The 20,429-nt window shown below is 46.5% G+C and overlaps 1 protein-coding gene across 1 annotated transcript in view; it reads left to right on the top strand.

Moving 5' to 3' along the window:
* GPD1L (glycerol-3-phosphate dehydrogenase 1 like) overlaps positions 1 to 20,429 on the top strand; it is a 61,033-nt gene that overhangs the window by 33,926 nt on the left and 6,678 nt on the right. Inside the window, exons 5-7 of the mRNA XM_012435573.2 lie at positions 5,006 to 5,118; positions 17,881 to 18,114; positions 18,558 to 18,664. Coding sequence (XP_012290996.1) covers positions 5,006 to 5,118; positions 17,881 to 18,114; positions 18,558 to 18,664 — 454 coding nt within the window. The remainder of the gene's footprint in view (positions 1 to 5,005; positions 5,119 to 17,880; positions 18,115 to 18,557; positions 18,665 to 20,429) is intronic.

The raw sequence follows: 20,429 nt of genomic DNA, 5'->3' as shown, positions 1-20,429 counted from the left end.
TCCCTCTGGCATTTCTTTACCCAGTGCTTCTGTGCCTTCTCTGTGGGTTGGACTGTGGTAGGCACTGATGACATGAATTAAATTAAGTAAAGCATTTCTGGGTGGAGTGGCTCACGCCTGTAATACCAGCTACTCACGAGGCTAAAGCTGAGGATCTTGTGAGGCCAAGAGTGTGAAACTAGCCTGGACAGTGTAGCTGGGAGTTTCTAAAAAGGAAACAAAAATTTTTTTAATTAGCCTGTTGTGGTTGTACATACCTGTAGTCCCAGCTACTCAGGAGACTGCTGTGGGAGGATCACTTTGAGCCTGAGTTCGACAGAGGCTGCAGTGACCACAGTGGCTCTGATCATGCCACTGCACTCCAGCCTGGGTAACAGCAAGACTCTTAAAAAAAAAAAAAATTAAGTGAAACATTGAAAGTGAGATAGAATATGAAATTGTTTTATATAACCTGAATTAATTAATTTTTAGAAGTAGGGTCTTGTTTGAATTCCTGGCCTCATGGGATCCTCCTGCCTTAGCCTGCCAAAGTACCGAGATTACAGATGTGAGCCACTGTGCCCGACCTGTAACCTGAATTTACCCATGAGAAAATATCAGACAAGCCCAAGGAAGGGACGTGTTACAAAACAACTGGCCTATGACAGTTTTGACTCTTCAAAAAAGTCAGTGTCATGAAAGACAATGAAAGGCTGAAGGAGTGTCCTGGATTAAAGAGGACTAAAAGATATTAGCAGGCCAGGCGTGGTGACTCACACCTATTATCTCAACACTTTGGGAGGTCAAGGTGGGAGGATTGCTTGAGTCCAGGAGTTTGAGACCAGCCTGGGCAACATAATGAGATTCCGTCCCTACAAAAAATACAAAAATTAACCAGGTGTGATGGCGTGTGCCTCTAATCCCAGCACTTTGGGAGGCTGAGGTGGGTGGATCACCTGAAGTCAGGAGTTCGAGACCAGCCTGGCCAACATGACGAACAAAACCTCATCTCTACTAAAAATACAGCAAATGACCCGGGTGTGGTGGCACACGCCTATACTCCCAGCTACTCGAGAGGCTGAGGTGAGAGGATTGCTTCAGTGTGGGAAGTGGAGGCTGCAGTGAGCAGTGATCGCACCACTGCACTTCAGCCTGGGTGACAGAGCAAGACCCTGTCTCAAAAAATAAAAATAAAAGATGAGACATGAGCGCTAAGTGCAGTGTGGGGTCCTGGATTGAGCAGGGAGGGCTGCTGTGGAAGGCAACGCAGAGGTGATTGTTGAGATTTGAATGTGGATTGTGTTAGATAATATTATATAAACATTACATTTTCTGTATTTGATCATTGCAGTGTGGTTATCCAGACATCTTTTGTTGATGGCATAGGGACCATTTTAAATTATGGTAGGTTCAGGAATCGTGGCCCACTTGAGTCTTCTGTGGAGGAAAAAGAAATGGCAGTTTCAGGCTTCAAAATCCTATCATGATGAACTACAGTGCCCTCTTGTGGTGAGGTCTCCCTTCATTCTTGGGGCATACCACTGACTGAGGCTTTTATTTAGTCATTTCACAAATATTTTTCAGACCATCTTATGTATCAGGCATGGTGCCAAATGTCTAGAATACATAAGCTCCTTGTGGAACTGCTAAGCACACAAACACGTATGGAATCACAGACTAAAATAAGGATTTTGAAAGAGTTTTATTAAATAAGTTAATTGCCTCTAAAACTTGGTGTGACAGAGAAAGGAGATTATCCTGTCCTTGGTTTACATTGACATTTGGGCAGCCTTGCCACATGGCTGTCTGGCATTACATGTTCTGTATAGACGGCCTGAGTCCCTGCTTGCATGCCACTGTTTGTGACTAGGTTTTTTGTTGTTGGTGTTGTTTTTGAGACAGAATCTCATGCTGTTGCCCAGGTTGGAGTGCCGTGGCGTGATCTTGGCTCACTGCAACCTTTGCCCCCCAGGCTCAAATGATTCTAATGCCTCAGCCTCTGGAGTAGCTGGGAACACACACACACACCACCACCGCCACGCCTGGCTAATTTTTGTATTTTTTGTAGAGATGGAATTTTGCTATGCTGACCAGGCTGGTCTCGAACTCCTGACCTCAAGCAATCCACCCACTTCACCCAAAGTGCTGGGATTATAGGCATGAGCCACCACATTGGCCTCTGACTGGTTTGATATTAATAATAAAGTTAATGGACCCGGCTCATGCCTGTAATCTCAGCACTTGAGAATGCCAAGGCAGGTAGATTGCTTGAGGTCAGGAGTTCGAGACCAGCCTGGCCAACATGGCAAAACCCATCTCTACTAAAAATACAAACATTAGCCGGGCATGGTGGTGCGTGCCTGTAGTCCCAGCTACTCAGGAGGCTGAGGCAGGAGAATTGCTTGAGGCTGGGAGGTGGAGGTTGCAGTGAGCTGAGATAGTGCCACTGCACTGCAGCCTGGGCAACACAGCAAGACTCTGTCTCATAAATAAATAAAGTTAATGCCTCTTGTCCATGATTTAAGATAATAAATTTTAAAAGGTACCTTTGAGAAAATAAGAGATTGTTGTAAGTCAAGCTCACTTCTTGGATGGACACTGTGTGTTATTTGCAACCACAGAGGAACCCATAGACCCTACTTTGTATCTATGGCAAGCCAAGAGTGTGCCTTCCCCTGCCCAGTCCTCAGTTTGCTCACCAGCAACCCAAGCTTCCAGCCGCAGACAGCTGCATTAAAGTGACTCGAGGGAAGGGCTGGTCTGCAGTGTTCAGGGGCATCCTTCACGTTGGAGGCACTGAGCAGTGGGAGGAGAGACACGGTGAGGCTGTAATATGATGTAGGGGCCAGGAGCTGGTTTACCCAACCCAGATGATGCAATAGCCTTGCACATAGTCACCGAGACAGCCTGGTGGACTGTTTAAAAAGGAAGAGAACAGTTTGCACAAACTGACATAGTTCTAATATTTGGAAAAGGGGAACTCAGCTAAATGACAGAACAGTAATGCTACAGAACAGACAATGTGTTTCTAGGTATTGGGTGTAGATATTGTGTTTTATCATGAAACTTCAGAAAACAAAAGTAGACAGAGCAGTATTATGAACCTCACATTCCCGTCACCTGTATTTAGAAATGATTAACTCCTGGCCAGTCTCATTTCATCCACTCCCCACCTTCACTCAATCTTCAGATGGCCTGGATTATTTTAACATTGTGTCACTTCTTGGTATAATTTTAATTGTTGACAATCACGCTTTTTTGTCAACAATTTTAATTGTTGACAATCCAGCCCAGGCTAGAGTGCAGTGGTGTGATCTCAGCTCACTGCAACCTCCGCTGCCCAGGTTCAAGCTATTCTCCTGCCTTAGCCTCCCAAGTAGCTGGGACTACAGGTGTGTGCCACCACGTCCGGCTAATTTTTTGTATTTTTGGTAGAGATGGGGTTACACTGTGTTAGCCAGGATTGCTTCTATCTCCTGACCTCATAATCTGCCCGCCTCCATCTCCCGAAGTGCTGATATTACAGGCAGGAGCCACCGTGCCCGGCCGACAATCATGCTTTTTTTGTGCTTTGGAAATGTACAGCTCTAATTCTGATGTATGTTTGGTTTTTGCTTGTTTTATCCTCTCTTCCCATCCCCAAGAGGTGGCATAGGATAGAGACTCAGAGCATGGGCCCTGGCGGCCAGAGCAGTGTATGGGTTAGAATTTGGGCTCTCCTCCTACCAGCTGTTTGACCATGGGCAAGTTGGCAAACTTCTCTGGGACTCTGTTTCTCTGTCAGAACATGGAGAAAATCATAAGCGTGCAAATGTCAGCTGACTCCATCATTATTACATGGAATCTTTGAGTGCTTCTTACCACTGAAAGACTGTTTTCACATAGGATTCTCATTTAGCTGTACTGTAGTATTGTTACCAGTGAAGCGGAAGCTGAAGGAGGTTATATCAGAGGTTTTCACGCTTGTCTACCTCTTGGAATCACCCGGGGAGTTTCAAAAACGATTGATGCCTGCTCCACTCCAGAGATTGTAATTTAATTGGTCTGAGATGAGGCGTGGGCTGGCTTTGGTATTTGTAAAGATCTCAGATGATTGTTCTGTGCAGACAGGCTTGGGAACAGCTGGTCTCCCACCTCGAGACAGGCAGAGCCCAAGTGCTGTAGTATTCAGTGTGCCTTCTGCTATCTCTGTGTGGTGACATGATTTGGGAGCCAGGACTTGGCTGGTAAACCTTTGATTCTGATTTTCAGCTTCTCTAGAGCTGGGTAGGGTGGATTTGATGAGCCTCACCCTGAACACCACCAGCCACAGCAGATTTCACATCAGGCTTTGTGTGTAAGACTTTATTTTTGTTTGTTTTTGTATTTTAATCAGAGGTTTCCAAAACAAAAAAATAACTATAATAAATATGTCAAAACCACTGAACATCCTCACTTCCCAGGCACTGTCCCAAAGGAGGGGAATATAGTGGCAGCAAAAACAAGTAGGCTGATGGCATTTCCGTCTTCTGAAATTCAGAGAAAGCAGATGATGAAACCACATACATGTTATGTTCCCAATTTTGAGAAAAAACTTTTTTTTCTTTTTTTTGAGACAGAGTCTCACTGTGTCACTTAGGCTGGAGTGCAGTGACACGATTTCGGCTCACTGTAACCTCCACCTCCAGGTTCTTTTAGTAGAGATGGGGTTTCATCACATTGGCCAGGCTGGTCTTCTGACCTCCAGTGATTCACCTGCCTCAGCCTCCCAAAGTGCTGGAATTGCAGGCGTGAGCCATCATGTCTGGCCGAGAAAAACTTTAGATTCACATTCAGTCAGTTAAGAATGTATGTCAAATTGTAAATGATCACCTCTATTGGAAAAAGGATATTTACTTATTTCTGCTCCTATCTATTTTCTAAACATCCTATTGTGAACATATGTTACTTTTATAGTAAGCAGAAAGTTATTTTAAAGTGTATTAGGTGTGAAAATTAAGATTAGAGACTATTATTTATATATATATTTTGTTTAACCTTTCGACAGGCAGCAAAGTAATGGAGAATGGTCTCCTCTTCAAAGAACTTCTGCAAACTCCAAATTTTCGAATTACTGTGGTTGATGATGCAGACACTGTTGAACTCTGTGGTGCTCTTAAGGTAAAGTCAGCCTGGTGATCGCTACTGCAGGGGAGGAGTTCATCAAGCAAGGCCAATGTTAGCATCATTGAGTCTAATCCTCAAGAATGGGCTCTGTGTTCTGTGCACCCCCATCAGCAAAGAATAGTGAATCGAGAGCCTTGTTTATAACTTCCTGTTTTGCTGCAGCCTTTCCTGGGTAGTTCAGTTCCTCTCTTACTCGTGGCTTGCTTCTACTTGTAAATATGGGGGAATTGTGCTGTTTTGGTCTTTGGGAAGTTGGCAGCATTGATATTTGGAAAGCATGGGATTTCCTTGATGGTACAGTTTCACCCAGGAGCAAATGATTCTATTCATTCATGGTTTTTTCCTACACTGCATTCTGAGCAGGAAGAGGATCTTGTTCCCTCTGAATTATGCTACTCTACTAGTTTGGCTGGTTGTTCTTGTTAAGGAAAAAAGATAATCTGCTGCTGGTAGAGGTTTTTCTAAGAATAGTTTTGTCTTTGCCCTCTAGAGGGAGAAGATCTGATCTTCGCAGTGGCCTGAGAAGTGATTCACCTGCCTCAGCCTCCCAAAGTGCTGGGAGCTCCCCACACCTGGGCTCCTGACTTGTTGGCTTCTGGCTTTTGAAGCCTTAGGCACCGTCCCTCTCTCTGCCAGGACTTGGGGAACAGCCAGCAGGGAGTCGTGCTGCAGCAGTTACCTGCTCCTTCCCCCTCACAGTCCAAGTTGCCTTCAAGTCACTACCATCTACAAAAAAGAGTGGGGGGAATAGGGGAAATAAAAAGTTCTCAATGTGAATGCTCCTTTTGAGCCACTTCTGAGTCATCTCTTTTGCAGCAAAAAGCCACTCTTCAGAAATTTGAGCACCTAGGGAGGAGGTTAGGCAATCCACCAGTCATCCGTCTTTATTGGGTGGGAGCTGCAAAGGTGGAAAGAATGCCTGTCTATGCTTTCTCCTTAATTGTCTATCTTTTTTTCTAGTTAGAAGTTAAATCCACTTTCTAGAATTAACGTTGTGTATCTATGTGTGGTCACTATATACAGTGAGCATTTTAAAAAATTAAAGACGATGAAAGGCTTGGGTTCCTGGGAAGCACACATGCATGTTTTGTGGGGCATTCTTTGCATTGGCATTGCGTTACATGCAGGTCCACTTATCCATGTAAGACGCTGGCTTTGGTCGCTTTGTTTATTTTTGTTGGTTGAGATTTTTATGTGTTTTTAATAGTCCTTCATTAAACTAATTACCACTCAACAGCGGGGGGCATCATGAATGCCTAATTGCTCAGGACCAGTCTGAGCTGCTCCAAACCTGTTTTTAAGTGACTGAATGTTTTTGGTGGTCATGGAGAAGCTGTGAAACCCTGCCCAGAACAAAGAGTGCTGGGTGAGAAGGAGTCTAGATTGAGGTGAGGGCTTTGGAAAAGCTTCTGCTAATAGGAGCCCATGCTGGTCTTGTGTCTGAACTTAGAATGGCTTTCATTTTTGCAGGCAGGAAGACGGTAAGTGGATGTGCTTCCTACCTTGATGGAAAGTGATTCATGGGGGATGCAGGGAGGTGGGGGCATCCTCCCTACAACTTCCCACCCGATCTTTTAAAACGAGATCAGTTACCATCATTCCTGTGGGCTTGCATCAGAGCTGAGATTTTTGAAAACGGAGAAACAGGCACTTTTAGCAGTTATTAAATCCAACCATTGCCCTGTACAGATAAGGAAATCGAGATCCAAAAGAGCAAATGACTTCAGGGTGGCAAATACTGGCACAGTCGGAGCGTGAACACGAGTTTTAAGACTCTTAGCCCGGTTTCTTTGGTTACTATGTACAACTTGACTTTTCTGGTTAGTAACCAGGCAGCATAAATAAAAGGAAGCCCTCTCTCATCAGAGCCTGCCAGAGCAAGGACACATGGCCATATGTTGCTTTCATTAAAGAAATAACAGTGATGGGTTTTCCCCCCTGACTATAACAGTCATATTCCTTGTTTTTACACAACAGAAAGGTGTAACGAAGGAAGTAAAAATCAAATCACTAACAATCCTATATCCTGAAATAACCTCAATTAATGTTTGTTATATACCCTTCCAGTGTTTTTAGTGTGTACATATGTGTTTGGCTCCCTTTTAAAACAAAAACTAGATCTTACTGTTCAAGCAGTTTGATTTTGTCTGTGTGTGTGTTTTGTTTGTTTTTGAGACAAGGTCTCGCTCTGTTGCCCAGACTGAGTGCAGTGGCACAATCATGGCTCATTTCAGCCTCAACCTCCCAAGCTCAAGCTATCCTTCCACCTCTGCCTCCTGAGTAGCTGGGACTACAGGCACATGCCACCATGCCCGACTAATTTTGTTTGTTTTTTGTAGAGATGGGATCTCACTGTGTTGTCCAGGCTGGTCTTGAACTAGTGGGCTCAAGCAGTCTTCCCACCTCGGCCTCCCAAAGTGCTGAGACACAGGCATGACCCACCACATCCAGCCACTGATGTATTTTACTTTTTTTACATTAACAATCTTTAGTAATATTCTCCATACTAGCCAAATTACAAAATGTACATTATCTTTTTGTGCTCAAAAATGTAGACCGTTTGGCTTACTAGGAAAACATCTCTCTACAAGGATAAAATAGAAAATTCAAAGGATTTATGCATAATCATTTGTACTAGTACCTCTTACTACCTTCAGAATGTCTTTCACGACCTCTTAGCTGTATTAACCTCTTAGTAAGGATATGTTCTTTTTTAAAAATCAACTTTAAGACCGGGCGCGGTGGCTCACGCCTATAATCCCAGCGCTTTGGGAGGCCAAGGCGGGTGGATCACGAGGTCAAGAGATCGAGACCATCCTGGTCAACATGGTGAAACCCCGTCTCTACTAAAAATACAAAAAAATTAGCTGGGCATGGTGGCACGTGCCTGTAATCCCAGCTACTCAGGAGTCTGAGGCAGGAGAATTGCCCGAACCCAGGAGGCGGAGGTTGCGGTGAGCCGAGATCGCGCCATTGCACTCCAGCCTGGGCGACAGTGAGACTCTGTCTCCAATTAAAACAAAACAAAAAGCGTAATTCATGTAATCAAACTGTAGCTATTTAAAGTATGTAGTACCATGGGTTTTGAGAGTTGTGTGCATGCACTCGTGAAAACCACTACCACAATACACAACGTTTCCATTATCCCCAGACAACTCCACATGTCCCTTTGAGGTTCCTCATCACCCAGCCTCCAGTTGGGCAGCCACTGATCTGCTTTTAGATGCTATCATTTGCATTTTGTAGGATTTTTATAAGCGGAATTGTATAGTATGTACTATTTTGTGTCTGGCCTCTTTGATTGGAGGTATATTTTTGTTTGCTTTAATGTAAATTTTAAGAGGTACTTCATACAGAAAAGTACAAAAATCATAAGTATATAGTTTAATTGATGTTATCTTTTTTTTTTCCCCTTCTGAGAGGGGTCTTGTGTTCCGGGCTCAAGCTGTTCTCCTGCCTTAGCCTCCCTAGTAGCTGGGATTATAGGTGCACACCACAGTGCCTGATTTATGTTGTTGTTTTGTGTGTTTTTAAATAGTCCAGTGGTCTTTTTTTTTTTTTGAGACAGAGTCTCTCCCAGGCTAGAGTGCAGTGATGTGATCTCAACTCACTGCAACCTCTGCCTCCCAGGTTCAAAGAATTCTCATGCCTCAGCCTCCCAAGTAGCTGACAAGTGTACACCACCACGCTCAGTTGATTTTTGTATTTTTAGTAGAGACAGGGTTTCACCATGTTGGCCAGGCTGGTCTCAAACTCCTGGCCTCAAGTGATCCACCTGCCTTGGCTTCCCTAAGTGCTGGGGTTATGCGCATGAGCCACCACACCTGGCCTATTTTTTACACCTACTGTGCATGAATTAATAGGGAATAAGTCCTAACAGCTCAGGCTCCTTCCCATTGGTTCCCACAAAGTGTGCTTCCCTGGGTGGAGCAGACTGGTGCTTCAGTCTAATCCAGGTACCTTTCTCTTTGGCCTCCTTCTTTCTTTTTTACAAATCCTGCCTCAGGTTTATTTGTACAAATAGCGCAGGAGGACCCTGGCCCCATGCAGATGGCAGCCCGGGGGGGGGGTTGTACCAGTCCTTCTGTCCTCACGTTGGCAGACAGAGATAGCTACTGTGAAGCCTTTGTAGGGGCCTGGGCACTTTTGGAAGCCTGAGCTGGAGCTGAAGCTGGAGCTGCAGCCTGGACCTTGGGTTGGTTCCTTGGCCTTGGCCTTTGGCTGGCACAGCCTGAGCCCCGCGGCAGTGAGGGTACAGCACGCTTCCCAAGCCTGGGGTGGGCACTGTAGGCAAGTCGATTGAGCTTGCGGCTGACACCTTTTGGGATCTTGGGCTTAATCTCCTTGGGCTTTACGAGGGCCTTGATGGCCTCGGCACCTGCACTCACAGCTTGGCGTTGCTGACCTGCGTCTTCTTTCGGCCCTTCTTGCTGTGCTTCTTGGCAAAGCGCATGTTCCTCAGGAACTTGAGGTCCACCTGCTTAAGATATTTGTATCTTTGTGATCGGGGTTTCTTGATACGATTTCTGTGCCATTTTCAGAACTGGTTGTGTGTGGTATGGTTCTTGGACTTGACCATGTCTGCACCTTAAGCTGCAGCTCCTGAAGCACCTAGAACCGAAGCTTTGGCCTCATTGTTTTTCTGATCATTTTCCTTCATGTGTTTCAGGAAGCTACCTCAGCTCTTAGCTTAGTATGCTCATATACCCATTGACAAGAATCTTGCCCTTAACTTGTTTACAACAATGCCAGCAGCATGCTGGGTAACACTGTAGACTCTTCAGTTTCACGTGGTAACACTTTTGGGACATTCCTTTTTAAACAGTGCCCCATTCCCTTGATGTCTACAATAGCACCTTTTTTTTTTTTTTTTTTAACTTTTTTTTAGTTTATTTATTTATTTTTTGGTTTTTTTGAGACAGGGTCTCTCTCTGTTGCCCAGGCTGGAGTACACTGGCACAATCTCAGCTCGCTACAACCTCTGCCTCCTGGGCTCAAGTGATCCTCCTGCCTCAGCCTCCTGAGTAGCTGGGACTATAGGTGCTCGCCACCATGCTCAGCTAATTTTTGTATTTTTTGTAGAGACAGAGTTTCACCATGTTTCCCAGTCTGATCTCAAACTCCTGGACTCAAGTGATCCACTGGCTTTGGCCTCCCAAAGTGCTAGGATCATAGACCTGAGCCACCACGCCCTGCCAATATCACCTTTCTTATAGATTCGCATATGTGTGGCCAAAAGAGCAACTTCATGTTTTCCAAAAGGCCTAGGGAGCATATGTCGGGTATGTCCCTTTCCCTTTTGTTTTCATCATTTTGGTAAATTACTGGAAGATGGCAATTCTGGCCAAAAGGCTATTATTTGTAATAGATTCTTTATCAGGATTAAGTTTCATTAACAGGGACCCAAAACAATACAGGTTGAGTATCTCTTATCCAAAATACTTGTGACCAGAGGTGTTTCGGATTTTTTCGATTTTGGAATATTTGCATTATACTTACCAGTTCATCATCCCTATTTGGAAATCCAAAATGCTCCAGTGACTGTTTCCTTTGAGCATCATGTTGGTGCTCCAGAAGTTTCAGATTTTGGAGCATTTGGGATTTTCACATTAGGAATGCTCAACCTGTCCTGGCTGAACAAGGTAGAAGTTTCTTTCTCATGTAAAATCCAAAATACATACGACAATTCTAATCCACAGAATTTGCAGAGACCCAGGCGTCTTCCAGCTCACTTGGATGCCTTAGCTCATTTTGTGCTGCTGTAACAGAACACCTGAGACTGGGTAATTTATAATGAACAGAAATTTGTTGGCTCATACAGTTCTGGAGGCTGGGAAATCCAGCACTTCTGGTGTTTCATGAGGGCATGATCTATTCCAAGTGGCACCTTGAATCCTGCTGGAAGGGAGAAGTGCTGACCTTCACACAGCAGAGGAGTGGGAGAGCCAAACAGAGAGCCACTCCCAGAGTCCTTTTTCTAACATGCCATTCATTAAGGCCGAATGCGCATGACCAAAACACTTCTTGTTAGGCCCACCTCCCAGCATGCCACAGTGGTCACTGAATTTCAACATGGGTTCTGGAGAGGGCAAACACTGACTAGCATAGGGTAGCATAGGGCATGACCCCGGTCTTCATGTTCTATGCATGTGACCAGAGCAGCATCTACCTTCCAGGTACAATGTCACATCTACCTTCCAGGCAGCAAGGTTAAAAAAGGAAGAAAGAAAGACAAAAAAGGACGAAGGGCATGTGGCAGCTATCTTTCAAGGAAGGTTCTGGAAAATCAACCTTACACTAGGTGTGATCATAACTAGCTACGAGGGAGGCTGGAAAATCATTTGGGGGATGTTTTTTCTGGATAGCCCTATGCTTGCATTAAAATAAGAGACTGTTACTGTAGAAAGGAAGGGCAGATCAGGGATAACCCAGCAGCCTGTGGCACAGGCTGGCGATGTTCCTCTGTGGGGCTGTTCTGCAGCGCTTATGCTGGGCACGTAGGTTTGCCCCGGGCCTTGGCTGTGATAAACCGTGCTGGGATGCCCTGCCTTGTGTCTCCCCTGTAGTCAGGGCCGCTGCTGGCCCAAAAGCACCTTTATGTGAGTGAGAGCAAGCCCGCATAATCTGACACGCTAGCCAGTAGCCATATGTGCTATTTACATTTACATTCAAATGAATTACATTTCTTAAAAACTAAAAATTCTGTTTCAGAGTCACAGTAGCTACATTTTAAAGACTCAGTGGCCACGTGTGGCTAATGGCTACTGTATTCGATAGAGCAAATAGAAAACATTTCTTATTGAAGAAACTTCAATTGGACAACGCTGCTCCAGCTAAGGCAGCTTCGTATTGGTGCGACCGGCTTGGTGGGCCAAGTGTGGGCTTGCCTCAGCCTTCTTTGACATCTCAGCCAGGCCGCCTTAGACAGGGGCCAGCTGCAGACAGTATGTGGCACCTTACTTTAGTAATCCCAAACAGACAGCCTCCTCTTAGCAGCTTTCCCAGGAGAAGTTGGATGGATTGTTGGAACAGGAGAAAACAGTAGTACTGACTGACCTGGGTTTCAGGCAGTTCTTGCTGGGCGGTGAGAACGTTTGTGTAACCTGCAGGTAGCATGGGCTAGTTCTCCTGTTTTTTTTTGGAGACAGAGTTTCACTCTTGTTACCCAGGCTGGAGTGCAATGGCTCGATCTCGGCTCACCGCAACCTCCGCCTCCTGGGTTCAGGCAATTCTCCTGCCTCAGCCTCCTGAGTAGCTGGGATTACAGGCACGCGCCACCATGCCCAGCTAATTTTTTTGTATTTTTAGTAGAGACGGGGTTTCACCATGTTGACCAGGATGGTCTCGATCTCTTGACCTTGTGATCCACCCGCCTTGGCCTCCCAAAGTGCTGGGATTACAGACGTGAGCCACCGTGCCTGGCCTCTCCTGTTTTTTTATTCTTTTCGTGGGAAGGTGGAAGTGGGAGAGGAATTGAGCCCCATCCAACCCACCCCTATTCAGAACTGAAATGAGTGCTCTTGGGAGTGGATGATTGCCTCTGAGTGTTGCCATCACCCAGGAGATGGAGAAGGGCTGCACACGTCTGTCTTCTGAAAATTATGGTATTTTTAGCTCCAAAAGAGTTTAAAGCAGATTTAAATGCACAGTGGATAATGATAACTTTCACATCTGAGCGATCTCAGAGGACATCTGCTCGATGCTATTCAAACACGCTCTGACTGGCTCAGTATGGTTATTTTTCTTTTGACAGTGATAAGTGGTGGAGGGAGAGAATGATTTTGAGATCCGTCATAAGGCGATTAAACTGGGTTGCAGCCCAGGGTCCTCTCAGAAAAGAGGACTTGACCCTGCAGTGGGTCTCCTGCCCACCGCCCGCCCCGGTGGGGAGGTTAAATGTCTCCCCCTAAAATGTCTATGAGGTGGTCTCAACCCGTGTGTCCTGCAGTGAAGGGGCCCCCAGGCATCCTCATTGGCTCACCCTGGTTCCTCATCTGACTTTTCTGAGTACAGCAACACGGAAGCACTGCTTCGGAGCTCAGGACCTGTCCATACAGTCCTGCTTGGATGGTTTCGGTGGCAGAAAGCTCCTGCTAAATCTTTCCTGTTGGGTGGGGTCAGCTCTTCCTTTAGAAAGTTCTCATCTGGACTCTGTGGTGGCCTCTCTGTGCCTTTCACTCACTGGCCCTAGAGCAGCATAGTATGGCGTCATCTCCTCGAGCGAGCACCTTACTCTGTGTGCCTCAGTTTCCTTTCATGTTCCCATGATTATAGGATCTGCCTTGTGGCAATGTTGTGAGGTTTAAATGAGGCAATAATATATGAAGCCCTTAGAACAGTTCGATAAGGTTAGCTATTACTATTTTTTATTACTTTTCATCTCCGAAGCTATGTTTTTTTTTTTTTTTTTGAGACAGGCTCACTCTCACCCAGGCTGGAGTACAGTGGCGTGATCTCAGCTTACTGCAACATCTGCCTCCTGGGGTCAAGTAATCCTTCCACCTCAGCCTCCCAAGTAGCTGGGACGAAAGGTGCATGCCACCACACCTGGCTAATTTTGTGTATTTTTGGTAGAAACAGGGTTTCACTATGTTGCCCAGACTGGTCTCAACTGAACTACTGAGCTCAAACAATCCACCCGCCCCAGCCTCCCGAAGTGCTGGGATTACACCCAGCCTAAGCAACACTTTTTACCTCCTAAGCCTTGGTGTAGGCCAGGAAGGCACTCTCCTTTAACATCCAATGGCAAAGGGTCAGGCAGGCCTTTTTGACTGAGGGTGGAGGAAGGACAGATTTCCCACACTGGAGCAGCAAGTCACAGGGGCAGAGTGCGCTGCAGAGCCAGGCACCAGGAGTGCATCCTGACTCCATCGCTTACCAGTGAGGTGTTTTCGCCAGCCACTAAACCTCCCTGAGCCTCCGTTGTGCCAGTTGGGAGACAGGAGGATAGGTACATGCTTCAGAGTCGTGGGAATGACGATGAGGCAGTGTGTGTAACTAGCCTGGGCTGGCTGAAGGCACGTAATACGTAAAAACCTCCCTCCTCTGTTTACAGGAGCCCCTTGTTGAACAGAAGTCCGTGTTCTCTCCCACTCAGCCCATAGACATTTCCTGGGGTTGATTTTTCATATAACAGTTTCAGAATGGTTCATGTTGTGATGGAGGGGAACATGGGGACACAGTCCGGGGGGCATCAGAGAGCAATTTCAGGAAGCTGACCAGTTGGCCCACAGCCTAAGCCTTGCCACATTGCATAGCAACTTCAATAAAACCATTTGGCCAGCTCAGCCAAGGGCTGGCCTCTGGGCTTCAGCAGCCAGTCCCCCTGCATGTCCTCAGGTGTCAACCTGTTGCCCAGTGCAGGCCCCAGTTGCACCAACTTCCCTGAAAGAATGTCAGTCCCAGAAGGGCCTTGAAAACTCCCCTGCAAGCCCTGGATTTCACGTCAGAGGTGAAGGTGGCTTGAGAGGTGGAGTGATGGGCCCCAGGCCACACTATGATGCAGAGGCTCTCCGATGTCAGTACCGTGTACCACTTCTGTCTCCCTGTAGCCTCCTTAGTCTGACTGCTATGCTGGGAAGGGGATCCAGGCCTAGGTGGGCCCAGCCTGGATGTTCTTATGGTCCCTGCTCTTAGCCTCTGCATAGCACTCATCCTAAAAGGCCTGGGGTCCCATCCTGACTCAGCAGCTCGCCCCTCCTAGGAGCAAAGCTGCAGAACCAGATCCCACCCGACCCCCAGCGTCTCTCCAGGCTTCTTTTACAAGGCCTCTCCCTTGCCTCTTCCCTGATGCTGCCTGGTGCTGAGAGTGTGTAAGCCAGGAATTGCCCCCTTCCACCATCCCTGTGTGTGGAAGTTTGAGGCGATTGCTGTCTGAGAACTGATGAAACCTAAGTTCACATAGCCTGTGTGGTAGGAAGAGGCTGAGAAACTTTCACAGGTACAGGCAAGTTGGTACCTTATGAAGACGTGCATATGGTCAGCCTGTCAGTTCCTGGGACCCAGTTCCTCATCAGCTCTGCCTGCATCCTTTTTAGAGAAATTTTCGACTTTTTCCTTTCTGTGTCGACTGCAATGAGAGGCATAAGCAGCAACCCCAATAAGCTCTCCCATTATTGCAGAGGAAGAGAAGACACGGGGGGCCCTTCCCATCCCCATCCTTTATTCTCTAGCCCTCTTCATTCCGCGTCACCTCGTGGGAGAGGGCAAGAGAGGGCTCTGTTCTGTGGGTCTGTAGGGAGTAGACGGAAACTTCAGGAGGCCCAGTCGGATGTTTTTTCATGTGAAATAGCTTTGTGCCTCGGCCTCCTGGTGAGAAGTAGCTGTATCTAAATGACCAAGTCTGTTTGTCCTGGTGAGCTCAGCCCTATCAATGCTGGGTTTCATGTGTTTTGTCAAAACTGCCTGCATACTGGAGAAGGCGTTTTTATTCCCCAGCTCTTTCTGTTTTTCACCTGATCCCTCACATTTTATAGGCCTGATGTTTTAAGAAAAGTTACTCTTTCACTAGTAAAACTTGGTTTTATTAAAATACACTCATGTTAATTCATTTCCCAAACTAGCTTTATGTTTTAAAATCTCGGCCGGGCGCGGTGGCTCACGCCTGTAATCCCAGCACTTTTGGGGACCGAGGCGGGTGGATCACGACGTCAAGAGATCGAGACCATCCTGGTCAATGTGGTGAAACCCCGTCTCTACTAAAAATACAAAAAATTAGCTGGGCATGGTGGCGCATGCCTGTAATCCCAGCTACTCAGGAGGCTGAGGCAGGAGAATTGCCTGAACCCAGGAGGCGGAGGTTGCAGTGAGCCGAGATCGTGCCATTACACTCCAGCCTGGGTAACAAGAGCGAAACTCCATCTCTAAAATAAAATAAAATAAAATAAATAAAATAAAATCTCGCAAGGCTCCTTGTGTAGTCACCAGGTATTACTGGAATTGCTAGTGTGGTTAGACAGTTGCATATTTGCATTTTTTTTTTTTTTTTTTAGCATTGAGTGTTCTTGGTGAAGGAGCAAAGTGCAAGGGGCCAGGAACCTGGGGCTCAGCTGAAGTTCCAACTAAGTTGCCACCTGTGCAGCTATGCAGGTGTTCCTTGTCATAGATGGTAATCTGACTTTTACTTATTGAGGCCCAGCTCAGATATCGCCTCCTCCATGTGGCCTTCCCTACTTTGAACGGAAGCATGTGGCTCCTGCCACTTTTCAGCACACTCTCTTTCCTCTGCCTTTTGATGTGCTTTGTTGTGTCTCTTTTCCCAGCCAGATTGTCAGCTCCTTGAGAACAAGCTCTGTGTCTGACTCTCATCTTTACAGCTTTCCCCTGGGAGCATCTTCAGCCCCTGCATTCCCCCCGCCCCTGCCCTAGCCCCTGCAATCCCTGTGTCTCTCCAGAACTGAGTGGGGTTCTTCCTACACAGTGCATGCTCAGTGCATACCTGTTGAAATGGAATTTCAGATTCTCAGTACCTTTTAGAGAATATCACGTTCTGCTGAGGGTCACAGTTATTTGTACACGTTTTATTTTTCCTGTAAGGTCAGGGGTGGCAAACATTTTCCATCCGAGCCAGATAGAGGAGGCCTTGTGGACCATCCGGTCTCTGTTGCAACTACTCAGATCTGCAACCACAGTCGGTGTGTAAATGAACGGGTATGGCTGGGTTCCCATAAAACGTTATTTACAATACAGGCAGTTGGCCTCAATTGCCAGCCCTGACACCAGATTATCAGCTTCTGAAAAGGCAGGCTCTGTGTCTCATTTGCCTTGTGTCTAGCAGAGGCCATGCAAAGAGTGAGTGCTCCATAAATACTCATTTGGGGATTATTAAATGAAACAAAAGGCTGGAATTTGAGCTGCACACATACAGGCCTCATGACCCAGTGTTTCAACTCCTAGATCATACCCAACAGGAGTGCCTGCACGTAGCCACCAGAGGACTTGTGCCAGGTGTCCATGGCAGCACTGTTTGTCATGGCCCCAAACTGGAAACTACCCCAGTGCCAGTTGACAGAAGACAGTTAAACAAGTTAATTGCAGCATATTCACAAAATGGAGTACTGTGCAGCAATTAAAATAAATGTGCTAGATGTAAAAATATGGATGGATCTCACAAACACGATGTTGAATTAAGACAAAGAAGCTACACATAAAAGATGACATATTGTATGACTCTATTTACAAAAAGTCTAAAGGCAGGTAAAACAAATCTGTGCTGTGAGAAGTGAGGAGCGTGGTTACCTTTGGTGGTGGAGGTGGCTGGAAGTGGGGACTGGGGGCTTCCTGAAGCCCTGGCTGTGTTCTTTTCCTTGATCAGTGTGCTGGCTGCGGGGGCGTGTGCAGTTTGTAAAAATTCTTCAATCTGTGCACTTAGGATTTGTGTACTTTTCTGTATGAATGCTGAAGTTGCACAAAGCATTCCATTTAAAACAAAAGAAAACAAAAAGTGGTTTATCCAAATATTATTTAACCAAAGACTACTATCAGCCATTCTAATTTTCTGGCCAGTGCTCTTCTACTGCTGCCCCCTACTGACCCCAGGTATGGGCTCTTTGTCCTAGAAAGGGGAATTTGGAAGCCTGGTCTCCTTTCGTCATCTCTTTCACCCAGGTGTACAAAAGCAGAACCCGGCATTGATCATTTTGAGGATGGGGCCAGTGTTCCTGGTCTGTCCCTGCCTCGGCATCCCCCACCGCCCCTGGCACCCATACCCGCGACGGGTGCTGTAACAGCATCTGGGCTCTGTGGTCTTCTTTGCAGAACATCGTAGCTGTGGGAGCTGGCTTCTGCGACGGCCTCCGCTGTGGAGACAACACCAAAGCTGCCGTCATCCGCCTGGGACTCATGGAAATGATTGCTTTCGCCAGGATCTTCTGCAAGGGCCAGGTGTCCACAGCCACCTTCCTAGAGAGCTGCGGGGTGGCCGACCTGATCACCACCTGCTACGGAGGGCGGAACCGCAGGGTGGCCGAGGCCTTCGCCAGAACTGGGAAGGTAGTCCCTCACCTGCCCTCCCGCACTCCTCCTTCCTCACTTGAGACTCCTGGCTTGGGGCGAGCTGCAGCCCAGCAGAGATTCATGCCGGCCGGCATCTGTTTGCTGGGATTGTTCTGTTTGCCTGGCTGCTTTCACTTGAGTCTTCTGCTCTTTGTGTCTTTATCTTTCCTTGGCTTGCAGCAGGGTATTGGGGCTCTTCTCTCCACTCTGCTCTCGAAATAAATGATGTCAGGCCAGGCATGGCTTGTGCCTGTACTGCCACTGCTTTAGGAGGCCGAGGTGGGAGAATTGCTTTAGGCCAGAAGCTCAAGGCCAGCCTGCACAACATAGCGAGACCCCGTCTCTACAAAACAAAGCAAAGAAAAAACTTAAAAATTAAACAAGTCAATGATCCTCTAGTCTTGACCATTGTTTTTTTTGGATAATCCTTTATTTTTAAGACCATTGAAGAGTTGGAGAAGGAGATGCTGAACGGGCAAAAGCTCCAAGGACCTCAGACTTCTGCCGAAGTGTATCGCATCCTCAAGCAGAAGAGGCTATTGGACAAGTAAGTCTCTCGGTCGCCCATGAAACCAGATAAACGTCCATTGCTCCTGTTCCCAGGACTTCTAGCCCCATGGAGATGAGCTAGACTATTTAACAAGTGCACTTAGAACTTCTCTGGATTAGTTCAGTCCTTTGTGTGATGTGAACATCTGTGATGAGAAGCGTCCACCTACCCCAAAAACAAATATTTACGCAAAACCAGGCTCAACATGAATGAAAGGAGCTCAATCCTGTAAGTCATGTTACAAAATCTGAAGCTTAGGATTCTAGCTGTCCTGCGGAGTGTTTGGTAAAATCTACATATCATACGTTTTAAAATTTATAAAAATGATTACCTTTTTTGTTTTATAAAAAAATATGGTCATGTTATTAAAATGTCAAACAAGTCAGAAAGGAAGGAAGGACAAGGTAGCCCAACATTGTACCGTTAGAAGGGAGCTCTGTTAAGGTTCAATGCACAGCCTTCCAGTCTCTTCACTGGGTGGGTAGATGCGGGCATGGGATGGGATGGGATGGGATGGGAAGGGATGAAGGGATGGATGGATGGATGGATGGATGGATGGATGGATGGATGATGGATGGGTGCATGGATAGATGAGTGAGTGGATGGGTGGGGTGGGTGAATGAATGGATAGATGGGTGGGTGCATCCATCCTCCATTGCCCTTCCAGGCCAGTTGTGTGTTAAAGGTGGGCTTGAGTCAGTTTATTTGCCACCTGATTTAGAGAGTGAGCCCTGTAGCACCACAAAGCTTCCCAGCCTCTCTTGAGGCCACTCCCCGGCCCTACCTGCTCCACAGCACTTTCTCTTGCCAATTTACTGAACATGATTGTGGGTGACCATAATCGTGATGCCAGCTACACCACTGTATAAAATGCTTATGCAGCACGTTGTATGTATTCTTAACTCTCCCGTAATACTCTCTGGGGGAGGGGAAGTCTGGTTGCCTAGGACTGGAGGGAGCTGAGCAGCTGGATTGACATGCTGACTGTGGCTAATTCAGAGCAGGAGCTGTCCAAGCTGGGAGGAGGGTCGTGGATGCCTTGCTATTATCTCTGGTTGCAGCTCCTTTATCCTGGATCTATCAGTTCAGGTGTCTGCTGGTCTTAGTCATGCATCTTTACCTCCCTCCGCACCCAGCACCCCTCCTCCTTTTACCTAGAACAAATTAATCAGCCATGGAGTTCCTTACTGAAAGTTAAAAATGAAGGTGGATGGAGCATTCGCCTTCCCTCTTTAATTTGCACTTTATTTTTCTGAAATGGCTTTTAAAACCAGCCAGGCAGAGACAGAAGCTCACAAACAGGCTGCCAAAGGAGGAGAACTACCTTTAAATAGTGACTAAAAGGAAAATGCCTCTGACATGCGTGGTTTTCCTTACCTACTTAGCAGCAGACACTGATATGTTTGTGTGTGGTTGGACTACTTTAATGACTACTGAGCATTTATCAAGAAATTTTTTTAAATCTAAAATATATATATACACACACACACACACACACACACACACACACACACACACACACATACATACATACACCTGGCTGCTTGGTGAGACTCTCCCAACCAGAATTTTCAAGTGGCACCGTGTGCTACCAAGGGGTGCCTTGATAGGATTCTGTGGATGCACAGGTTGGTTGGGCATTGGCCTGTTAGCTCCAGGGGAATATGGACTGGTACTGTGATTCTGGGGTCAGTAGCTGCCTGTTTTCAAAAGCACGTGTAATCAAGCAGGCAAATCTCTGCTTCAAGCAGACATCTCTCCT

This window comes from Aotus nancymaae, unplaced genomic scaffold (assembly GCF_030222135.1).
Source record: "Aotus nancymaae isolate 86718 unplaced genomic scaffold, 86718_ANA_hifiasm-v0.15.2.pri h1tg000019l, whole genome shotgun sequence".
Lineage (NCBI taxonomy): Eukaryota > Metazoa > Chordata > Mammalia > Primates > Aotidae > Aotus > Aotus nancymaae.
This window is presented reverse-complemented; position numbering and strand designations above follow the sequence as displayed.